This window comes from Sinocyclocheilus rhinocerous, unplaced genomic scaffold, assembly GCF_001515625.1.
Source record: "Sinocyclocheilus rhinocerous isolate Xijiao unplaced genomic scaffold, SAMN03320098_v1.1 scaffold2873, whole genome shotgun sequence".
Taxonomy (NCBI): Eukaryota; Metazoa; Chordata; class Actinopteri; order Cypriniformes; family Cyprinidae; genus Sinocyclocheilus; species Sinocyclocheilus rhinocerous.
The window spans coordinates 207,468-218,530 of NW_015632032.1; the positions used below are offsets into that span (position 1 = coordinate 207,468).

General features: G+C 37.8%; 2 protein-coding genes and 1 long non-coding RNA gene across 4 annotated transcripts in view; 2 read left to right on the forward strand and 1 right to left on the reverse strand.

Moving 5' to 3' along the window:
• Positions 1-2,746, forward strand: part of LOC107742099 (uncharacterized) — a 5,035-nt gene extending 2,289 nt beyond the window's left edge. Inside the window, exons 2-4 of the long non-coding RNA XR_001640280.1 lie at positions 2,061-2,245; positions 2,345-2,450; positions 2,644-2,746. This is a non-coding gene — a long non-coding RNA (uncharacterized LOC107742099). The remainder of the gene's footprint in view (positions 1-2,060; positions 2,246-2,344; positions 2,451-2,643) is intronic.
• Positions 2,747-2,756: 10 nt separating this feature from the next.
• On the forward strand, positions 2,757-5,394 carry LOC107742097 (uncharacterized). Its single transcript, XM_016554972.1, has 4 exons — positions 2,757-2,798; positions 2,991-3,099; positions 3,207-3,418; positions 4,489-5,394. Exons 3-4 carry the CDS (start codon positions 3,245-3,247, stop codon positions 5,212-5,214), a joined length of 900 nt encoding a protein of 299 aa, XP_016410458.1. The 5' UTR covers positions 2,757-2,798; positions 2,991-3,099; positions 3,207-3,244; the 3' UTR covers positions 5,215-5,394.
• Positions 5,395-6,487: 1,093 nt separating this feature from the next.
• Positions 6,488-9,242, reverse strand: hmox2a (heme oxygenase 2a). Of its 2 annotated transcripts, none has more exons than XM_016554965.1 (6): positions 9,167-9,242; positions 8,726-8,829; positions 8,135-8,252; positions 7,543-8,034; positions 6,832-6,946; positions 6,488-6,722 (listed from the first exon to the last, which is right to left on the reverse strand). In XM_016554965.1, exons 2-6 carry the CDS (start codon positions 8,797-8,799, stop codon positions 6,595-6,597), a joined length of 927 nt encoding a protein of 308 aa, XP_016410451.1. In that variant the 5' UTR covers positions 8,800-8,829; positions 9,167-9,242; the 3' UTR covers positions 6,488-6,594. The 2 variants fall into 2 exon arrangements, with proteins under 2 accessions (XP_016410451.1, XP_016410449.1); XM_016554963.1 differs by having other exon boundaries at positions 8,726-8,832.
• Positions 9,243-11,063: the final 1,821 nt, after the last annotated feature.

Below are 11,063 nucleotides of genomic sequence, written 5' to 3' on the forward strand. Positions count from 1 at the left end.
TTTTTTATATATATAACATTTCTGTCCCCCTCACTTCTGAAATGATGGCTACGGCCCTGTATATAGTTTTACCGAGCAAACAGCAGAAACGGCGAGAAAGACCGTGGCAGCTGCCACGAACTCTGGCAGCTGCCAGAAACGACTAGTGGCAGCTGGGGATGCCACCGGAAGTGGCGCTGCGACCTGACGCTGCCAGGCTTTGCGCTTGCTCTTTCTCTATAATTCTTTCCTCTCTCTGACTAAATATAAAGATGGTCTACCTTTGTTTAGAAGCTCGTCTATTAAATTCTGGGTCTTTTGCAGGATTGTGTTATGAAAAGACCAGTTTTAACTGCTTTATTTGATTAACTAAACAAACTTCCCTTTCAGACTACATAGATGCTCCTGTAAAGGAGTTAATAGCTTGAGAGAGGGATTTGTTATTTGTGGTAAGACTTTTTGGTTGAAGGTAACTTCAGTTATATGCAATGTTCCTGCTAGAGCCTTTGTCAAATGCATTAAATCTAATTGTTGCTATTCTGGATGTGACCAGTGTGTTCAAACAGATGTTTACATGAACCACCGCATGACTTTCCCAGAGATTCATGCATCTCAAAGGACTGATGAGTCTTTTAGGCAAACTGTGGATGGAGATCACCACTTAGGACATTCACCTCTGGTCGAAACCAATATAGGCATGGTTAGTTGTTTTTCTCATGATTATATGCATTTGGTGTGCCCTGGTGTGGTACGAAGACTGTTGGATTTGTGGATTTGGCAGTTACTATGTCTTCTTCTTGAGCGTCAAGTAAAAGCTATCTCTGAGCGATTTTGTCCCACTTGAATTTGTCAGAAAACCAAGGAGTCTGGAAGAAAGACTAAAATGGAAAGCAACAGAATTTAGACCGTTTCTACTATATACTAGGGCCAGTTGTTCTTAGCGGTTGTCTTGCTGAGCAAGTGTATAACAATTTCATGCTTAAGTCTGCTGCAATTTGCATTTTAGCAAATCCGTCATTCTGTTTATCCATGAATGACTTTGCCGATGCATTGCTGCTTGTCTCATTTGTTTAACGTTTCAGTAAGTTGTATGGCCCAGAATTTGTGGTGTAAACTATGATTTGATTCAGCTTAGCGGTGATTTCAGATTTCACGGTCACTTAGACCTAATATCTGGATTTCCTTTTTGAAAATTACTTGCAGAAAGAAAAAAAAAAGATCTGGAAGCCAGATCTGAAATGCAAGCTGTGCACTCAAAAAGCAGCAGTGAAGTACAGGGATTGAAAACACAGACAAAATTCATGCACACAGATGGGCCAGTAACACAGATGGCAGTTCAGAGAATTAAAGGGATAGTTCACCCAAAAATGAAAATTAGGACACTTTTTATTATGGATGGACGCACTTTTTTCGGCTTCTTTTGGAATATTGAATAACACCCATTCACTGCCATTATAAAGCTTGGAAGATCCAGGATATTTTTAATATAACTCCGATTGCATTCGTCTGAAAGAAGAATATATATGATACCTAGAATGGCTTGAGGGTGAGTAAATCATGGGGTAATTTTCATTTTTGGATGAATTATCCCTTTAAGTAAGGATGATGTGGTCATTAAAACTTCAGAAGATGATAATAGTATTGAGGTTAATAATGTTGTTGTTCTGGCACAAAACTTTGTTTTGTTTAAAGGTTGAACGTTTGTTGATTATAGGGAGTATTCCAAGAAAGAAAGCTTGTTTGACTACCCAATAGATTCCCAGGAATTTTTGTTGTCATTGGAGCAGAAATGTGCTAGGCTTAGACAAAATATACATGAGTATGTGAGGTTGAACTTGCCACTTGAGGGACAGGGCAGGTTTGCTGTTTTCCCTTTCTACATTTAAAATGAAGTGTGTGTGTGTGTGTTTTCCTTTTCTTTTTTTCTTCCAGAATTGTAATTGGAAATTTTGAGCTACACTTGGACAATATACACAAGTATATGCCATCTAAGAGTCACAATTGATTTCATGTATTTGCTTTTATATTACCTTTTTTAAAAAAAAAAAAGTTGTTTATCCACATTTGTGATTTGCTTGCAGAAATCATGTACCACATTGTCAGCTTTGTTGACACTGAAGTAGAGGTTGTGCCTGCAATCTGGTGAAGAATGGTGTGTGTTTTTGGCCTCCAAACAAGGGTGAAAGAATTCAGAGGGCAACCAAGTGTTTGGAGCAACCCCAGGAGTCTTGGTCTGCATATAAAGTTAAAATTATGTATACTGCAAGTATGTATAAATCCTTTCTGTACACATTGTTTAATTAAAAAGGTTAAATGGTAAACAACTTTTTGGATTGTTCTGATTTTTGAATTCTGTCTTTCATAGATAATTATAGTGAAGCACGCCAGAAGCTGCCTCTTGCAGAACAGCAGACCGATCTCCAGTCAGAGGCTGAGCCCAACTCCCGGAGGCCACCAAAACGAAAAATAAAGTAAGATTGTGTATATTATGTAATTCTTTAACACAGACCTGTCTAACAGGTCCTTGTTTCGTTGTGCAGTTTAAAAAAATAACATGCATTTTTCTTTTTGAACTGCAAAAAGGGAATATTTCACTGAATAATTAACATACCACCCTCACTTCATCAAATTTAGTAATCATTACATTTCTTGCCTTCTCTAAAGACGAAACAGGCGCCTACTGGATGATTATGACAGTGATGAGGAGGCTACCACACCCCTAAAAAACTATTTGCCACAAGCCCCACAAATACAGCCTCTATCCAAAAGGATTTCAACCAAGTCCTCTAGGACAAAGACAAACGCACCCCACTGTTTGGCACCAAAAGTCCCCGGGTGTGACACAGGTTGCAGAAACTTCAGGACCATTCTTGTTGGAGATAAGTCCTGCCTCAGAGTGGCATGAAAAAACTCTGCCACCTCACCAGATTTCCCAGAAGCCGTGGCAAGCAAGAAGTTCAGCCAGAGCATCACAAGACATCACAGAACATAACAGTGAATTGACATGGCCACAGGACACAACTGTACAGTCTCCTGAACAGGCGGCACAGTTACCGTGGCATCAGGAAACACCCAGACCCCAGAGAAAAAGCCTCTCGAGCTATGACCCATTCATAACATGTAAGATTCCTTTCTGTTTTCTAACATTTATTCACTGCTAGTGTAATGCTCATTTCATAGCATGGGTGGTGTGGTAAACCTTGCAATTCCTGTGTTTATTGTTTCAGCACTTCTTCATGCCATAATAACTAAACAAGAAATTCTTATGGAGCAGCAGAGGAACATTATAAGGATGGTGCAAGATCTCAAAGCAAACAATGTTCGTGAGATCACAGAGGCTAACCATTTAAGTCCAAAACGGTTTCCAATGGAAGATCTAAGGTCATTAACTTCCCTGGAAAGTGATCTTCGGTCCTGTCCGGAAACGAAACAAAAAGAGGTAGGTAACCTTGTCAGGTACTCGTAGTTGCCTACTGTTATAAATGACTAAGTCTGATTGTAATTACTGTTATAATTAAATGGTGTGTGTGATTAGGGGTAGGCAGTATACCGGTAGACACGTGTAGTGGCTGTGCTACATGGTCACGAAAACTTATCATTTGCACACGTTTTTAAGCTTTGTGGTTTAAAAACAAGTGAGAATAAAAACAAAAGAGAACTCATTCTGCTAAATGCACGCACTGTCTGAGAGACTGTATTGAACCGAGTTATTTTTGCCGTTTTATAGGCCTTGAGCGGTTAAATACACACACACACACTTGTATTTGTCAAAATGCCCGTCTTTGCAAGTATCGTCGTGAACACAGTAATTTAGGTCTTAAGTGAAAGCAAATAGCTGAGAAAGAAAACACATGTGTAACAGTATATTAGATCAGGACAGCTCTTAAAGTGACAGCTAAATCACTTTTGTAACTTTAATAAGAAGAAATATATATTTAATTTATTTAATATATTTAATTTATTAATTTATTTGTTCTATTTTTTTGTCCTGTTGCTTGTAATTAGTTTCGTATTCTTTTTTTAATCGCTGACTGTTTACTTGTCTTCAGTGAGCTTGAGTTGTTTTTTTGTTTTATTTAAGCTAGTTTTTTTGTGATATTGATACTGATGGCAAGAATTATGAAATTTCTATGGTATCACAAATTTCCATATCATAAAGACCTTATTTAAAGGGGTCATATGATGCTGCTAAAAAGAACATTATTTTGTGTATTTGGTGTATCTTTAAAGCAAAAATAACTATATTGTGATATATATCGTTACCGTGAAATAAAATTACTCGTATTGTGATATAAGATTTTGGTCATATCACCCACCCCTATGTGTGATTAATCTAAAACATAAAAAAAAGGTTAAAAAAAATATTTGAATAATTTATCTAATTTGATAAGTCTAATATCAGTATTAATCAGTGCTAGATTTATTCAATTCAGTTAGATCTGAATCTGTTCATAACAGTGATCAACAAACCGTGTGCTTGGCACTTTCAAAGTCAATTCTATTAAACAGGAAACAGACAGTGGGAGTGAAGAAGATGAAATGGCACTCAAGGATGAAGAATTCTGTCCGGTACAAATAGGTAATCAAAGGACACCGAAGATGGGCAAACCCTGTGGTCCTACATGTGGAAAGAAATGTACGGAGAAGATCCCGCATGTTCGAAGAAAAGAGATATTTGATGCCTATCAGGACATGTCACACAGCGGCAAGTGGGCTTTTGTATTTCACTCAGTTACCCAATCATTGAAAAACCGTCTCACGACTGGAGGTCCCAGTAGACGCAACAAGACTTTTCAGTATCATCTAAATAACAGCCTCGGACAACCTCAAGATGTTTGCAAAACCTTCTACCTAACCACATTGGGATACCACCCGAAAAACGACAGCATGATTGTCAACGTGACGGGCAACACGTCCAGTGCAGTTCCTCCTCCAGACCGCAGAGGGCGTCACCCACCGGCCAATAAAATAGATCTGTCGCCAATTCACGAACACATTGAATCGTTCAATCCAACTGTCAGTCACTGTAAATGTGAACATGCTGAAAGCAGGCGATATTTATCAAGCAATGTAACCATCATGATGATGTATAAAGACTTTAAAGGCAAAAGTGCAAAGGCATGTTCATATGAAACCTATAGGAAAGCCATAAGAGACATGAATATAGGTTTCAGGAAACTGCACGCGGAAGAATGTCTGGAACGCGATATTCACGTGAAGACTGAGCATCTCTAAAGCAAACAGTAGCAAATTAACGCTTTGCTGAATGTAAAATAAGAGCATGATTCTATATAAGTCAGGGTTTCACTTATCTTTGTATATTATTTCTGCGGCCAAAGTTTTGGCTACATTTTACACCTCAGTGACCCATTCAGATGTTTACAGTGTTAGAAAATGGATGAAAAATACAGTAAAGTAAGATAATTGGATGAACTCACATTTATTTACCTGCACTTTCTATTTGTATATTGTTTACATTGTATCACGTTTTGTTGTTGGTGTAGCTACTGTGTTTTGCAGTTGTAGGGCACTACATATTTCATTTTTTTCCCCCCTGAAGATGAGATTGGGAAGTGTTATAACAGCATCAGTTCTGCCATGACAACTCTTGGAGGGATTTGCATGGTAATGTACATGACAATGTTAATGTATTTGGTCTTGGCGGAATAGATCTGCTTCGCTGCTGCTGCGGCAGAGCAAGTACAGAGACTTGATACTGCCAAGACATCCACAACATGCTGCTGTGAGCATGTAAGAAATAGTGCTGCTGCAAATATAACATACATGAAATAACCCCCAAATAGCATATATGAATCACCTCGTAGCAGATCTATACAGGTGGAGCTGGGGAAGGTGGAGGGTTTCTGATGCAAGCTGCAACTGCTACGGCAAGCACTAGTCATACATTTGAATGTTGAGCAGCGAGCTCATTGGCTACCGATACAGGAGAGAACCAATCAGCTGTGCCATGTGATAATGATGTCATCAGGTCAGATTGAGTTAGACCTATCGGACTGCGCCATCTAGAGTTTCATGCCAGAACTCTGTATTTAACTGATTAGAAAAGAGCCACGGGAGTAAAACCCTTCTAATGAGAGTTGTACATTTCTTCATCATATTTGCTGTTTTGATTGGTTGGGTGGTAACAATACAATAACCTCAAGTACAAAATGTAAAATGTTCATGTTTTCACTTGGTTATAAAGCCACACTCTGTGGACATAAAAATCTGAACTGACAGCACTCCTATGAATTATTCACTGCACCAGTGACATACCTGAATATGTTTTCTATGAAAATGTGCATTACAGTGTGCAACTGCAATCACAAATGGCCATTGGCCAGATTCCTTTTAAGCATGTCTTCTAGCATGCCCTTGAAAGTGTGCTTACACTCTTGACTGAGAAGGAAAACAGAATAAAGAATGTCATAATTTCCTCTAAAAGCATTGTATTTACTACAAATATGTGGCATGGATTAAAAGTCCAGTCAGTGACTTTACATATAAGATCGGCAGCAACATTTTCACAAAGTGACCCAGTGAGTGAAAGATTTCCACTTTGAAGCCCAGCTGTTCCTATTTTCATTTCTTATTGGCTGACTCGGGTTAAGGTGATCACATGAGGTACCAAGCAGCCAATCCAGCGACAGCAGCGACCCATGTGGCCAGAATCACCTGTACTGTGGACTGACAAAGCAGCATCTTGGCAAAATTACATGCATAGGTCGTGTTTCCGCTCACTGCTAAACAGAAAATGAGGGAAGCAGTTGAGTAAAAACAACAAAGCATTTTAAATATACATAATACAAAACAATATATTAAGAAATATAGTGTCCCTAACAACTTCCTCACCCATTTTAGCTGCATAGTAGGGGCATTTACTGATGTCTCCACCCATATCCCCATGAGCATGAAAGCCAGTGTCCTCTTTTATGCCTTTCCCAATCTTCTGCAGCTCTGTGAATACCTAATGGAAAAACAAAGAACATGGAGAAAGGAAGTACAAAAATCACTATTAATAAAACATTAATGTTTTTATGTACATAAATGCACATAACTTAATTCACCCAAAAATGAACTCAACCTCAGACCATCTAAGATGTAGATGAGTTTGTTTCTTCATCAGAACAGTAGCATTGCATAATTTGCTCAACCAATGGATCCTCTGCAGTGAATGTGTGCCGTCAGAATGAGAGTCCAAACAGCTGATAAAAACACAATAATCCACAAGTAATCCACATGCCTCCAGTACATCAATTAACATCTTGCTTTCACTTCACAAGAAATTGATTGATGGACTGGAGTCGTGTGGATTGCTTGTGGTTTATTGTAATGTTTTATACAGCTGTTTTGACTCTTGTTCTGACGGCACCCATTCACTGCAGAGGATCAATTGGTGAGTAAAGTGATGTAATGAATCTGTTCTGATGAAGAAACAAACTCATCTACATCTTGGATGACCTGAGGGTGAGTAAATCATAAGCAAATTTTCATTTTTAGGTGAACGATTCCTTTAAAAGGTATGGACCAATAAAAGGAAGTCATATTTGATAATCCTCTTACTTCTAAATTATATTTAAAAGCCAGGTTGGCTTCGTCTAGCAGCTTCTTTTTGGTCTCAGTATCCACTTCCAGCTCATTCATCCTACTGCGGTACAGCCTCTTGAAGGCCGTGGGGTTGTGGATGCCCTCAAAATGGTAGCAGTTCAGTCCCTCACCAGTAGGGGGCAGTTTCAGGGCCCGCTGAGCCACTTTCTTTAGAATCTGCCCTCCTGACAGGTCACCCATGTAGCGGGTCCAAGCATGCGCGACCAAAAGAACCGGGTCGTCACGACCCACCTCGTGAATGCGGTCCACGTAGGGCTGCGTGGCTGCAGAGCAGGAGATCTTGCTCTCCCAGTCTTCACCGTAGAGATACTCCAGGTCTTTGGCCAAGGCATCTCGTCTGTGAAGCTCAGAGGGGAAGTATAATGGGGCAAACATGGGGTGGTTCTTGTTCTTCTCGATCTCTTCCTCAATGGCAGAATAAACATAGTACAGGGCAGCTGTGCCAAGCTGGAGATTGAAAAAATGACAAAATAGCACAAGAATGGAGGTCAGAACACGATCGGCTCTTTTATCAAACTCTACAAGAGTCCATGAACACTAGACTCAACTTAAATAGCTCTCGTTTGATTCGTCCCCTCAGGAAGTCCTTGACAAATGGCGAGTTCTCTGCTTTGTCGTGAGACTCCTTGGTTCCAGCCGTCAACACTTCTGACAGGTCATCAGGACAAAGAGATTTATCAAAATAAAAATTGTTTATGCTCTATACTGCCACCTACTGGCTTGGATGTAGAGTCACTTAATTTTGAGTTTTTAATGGCATTGTAGAAATACACTAGTTAGTGTATGATGCTCAGTTTTTTTTTTCTGTGTAACCATTTACAAAGTCAGCAGGTGTAAGATGCCTAGTGTTTTAAAATCTGTTGTGTAGAAGTTGTGTAGTGTAATCCAACCTTAAATAGTGCTTGTATTTCATTCTGAATAGATATTTCTAAACCACTGACTGCAGTCTTCATCCCATTTTTGTCAAAAGTACTATTCATTTATTTAGGTGTAAAACCTTTTCTAATGTGTAGAAGCTTGATGCACCCTAAAAACAAGTACATCATGAAGCTATAAACATTATGACAAGCCTGTCAGGTTAGGACAAGGCCAATATGGATGCATTCTCTATAACTTAAGATGCATCAACGAAAGGTACCTGAGAATATAATCGTCGCTCTCAGCAAGGATGTTCTCTCCTCTATTAGACACTGCTGAGTCTGCAGCCATCATGTCCTTCTGTCTGTATGTATGCCTGGTCCTCTGCTTGATAAATAAAGGCAAGTGCTGAAGATTAGACGACAACAGTTGTAGCCACTTAGAACCAACCAAGACCAAATATATTTTGCCACTGTCATGTCAATAGTAATAAAGCATAATAATCATGTCCTCCTGTCTAGTGTTGGTCTTAATTGCGCAAGTCGTATCCATTGTGACATTAGTCAAAATGAGCGTCCAACAACAAATACTCGTGACATTGACTTGTGTAGGACAGTCTGCACGTAAATTTATGTAGTTAAATGACCGTTCGTATGCAGTAAATACCAATAGGATTACGCTTTTTTTTCAACTATGTAAAACAGGACGGCTGTTATTTGACCTGATCTGCAGTATAGGGTCGGTTCACATCACGTTGTTTAAATTGTTTACAGAACTAGAACCGCCTCCAAACAGGAAGTAGAATGACGCGCTGTACGTCACGAAGAAATTTCGACATTCGATATATAGGGAATAGAGCGATACTAATAAAAATATAAGAACACGAACACACTGGAAATTAAATAAGGCAATATTGGAAGATGACTTGTTTAAAAAGGAAGTTAAAAATATTATTTTGAGTTGCTGGAACAATGCAAAAAGTTCAAATAAGTATGGTACCAATTGGGAGTACATGAAGTACCTTATAAGGAAGCAAGCTATTGTTGGAGGAAAAATAATAGCACAGTCTAAAAGGACTAGAGAGGAATAAGTAATAAAAGAGATAGTTAATTTGACAAGTATTAATGTAATGAATCAGCCGGACAAACTCAGGTTATTTGAATTACAGTTACAATTAGATGAGATGAAAATTAAATGTTCCCTCTGAAAAATTGTGAACTTCTTGATATTAATGGCATCCCTGTAAAAAATGTTGTTACCTATTTAGGAATCAAAATATATAAAGATGAAAAGGAAAGGGGACAGCTTAATTTTCAACCTGTGGTTCAAAAAGTAAAAAATCAATCTTTACAATTTCATTTTGGAGAAATAGATCTCATTACATTAAAAAAGGTACCTTAACTAATTCGGTTGGTAATGGAGGCTTAAATGTGCTTGACTTCAGCACATCAAATGCAATTTTAAAGAATAGATGGATCAAGAATTACTTTCAACATAAACATAAAATGTGGTATTTAATTTCTAATCTAATCTTTGAAAAGATGGGTGGTGTTGCTTTTCTGTTGCAATGCAACTTTGAAATAAGTAAGATTCCAGTTAGATTAAGTAATTTTCACAAGCAGGTGCTACTCTCATGGATGCTTATAAATAAGCATAATTTCTCTCCAAATAAATGTATAATTTGGAATAACAGGTATATAATGTTTATGCATAAAACTTTGTTTTTTTTCCAAAAATGTGTAGACAATGGTATTTGTTAAACAGTTATTTAATGAAAATGGGCACCTGTATACCTACATAGAATTTCTTCAAAGGTATAATATTCCAATAATCCCTAAAGAATATTGTATAGTGTTTGATGCTATACCATCCGGACTAAAATGTCTGTTTAAAGGAAATGTGAATAAGGAGACTGTGAGTCTCAGACCTGATGTTGCAATTAACGGAGTTACTATTAATTATAGAAAATGGAATAATTACTTTTATCAGGAAGTTACTAACAGAATACAGCCCAACATCGTCTAAAACATACTGGTATTCTAAATTTGAGTGCATTGACTGGAAATATGCATGGTTGCTGCCTAAAAAATATTGCATAACAAATAAGGTGAGAGAAGTACATTTTAAAATACTCCATCTGGTGTACCCTGTTAGAACTCTTTTTCTGAGATTTTGTACTGATGTAGATGTTATATGTGATTTCTGTGGGACTGAGAAAGAAAATGTTGTGCACTTATTTCGTAACTGCCACAAGCAGGTGCTACTCTCATGGATGCTTATAAATAAGCATAATTTCTCTCCAAATAAATGTATAATTTGGAATAACAGGTATATAATGTTTATGCATAAAACTTTGTTTTTTTTCCAAAAATGGGTAGACAATGGTATTTGTTAAACAGTTATTTAATGAAAATGGGCACCTGTATACCTACATAGAATTTCTTCAAAGGTATAATATTCCAATAATCCCTAAAGAATATTGTATAGTGTTTGATGCTATACCATCCGGACTAAAATGTCTGTTTAAAGGAAATGTGAATAAGGAGACTGTGAGTCTCAGACCTGATGTTGCAATTAACGGAGTTACTATTAATTATAGAAAATGGAATAATTACTTT

Excerpts from the sequence above, each read along its gene's own strand:
- LOC107742097 (XM_016554972.1), top strand. The coding sequence starts at position 3,245 with ATGGAGCAGCAGAGGAACATTATAAGGATGGTGCAAGATCTCAAAGCA. Across the intron at positions 3,419-4,488 it reads CGGAAACGAAACAAAAAGAG|GAAACAGACAGTGGGAGTGA; the intron begins GTAGGTAACCTT and ends TCTATTAAACAG.
- hmox2a (XM_016554965.1), bottom strand. The coding sequence starts at position 8,799 with ATGATGGCTGCAGACTCAGCAGTGTCTAATAGAGGAGAGAACATCCTT. Across the intron at positions 8,035-8,134 it reads TCAAACGAGAGCTATTTAAG|CTTGGCACAGCTGCCCTGTA; the intron begins TTGAGTCTAGTG and ends TTCAATCTCCAG. Across the intron at positions 6,947-7,542 it reads CTTTTAAATATAATTTAGAA|GTATTCACAGAGCTGCAGAA; the intron begins GTAAGAGGATTA and ends TTTTTCCATTAG.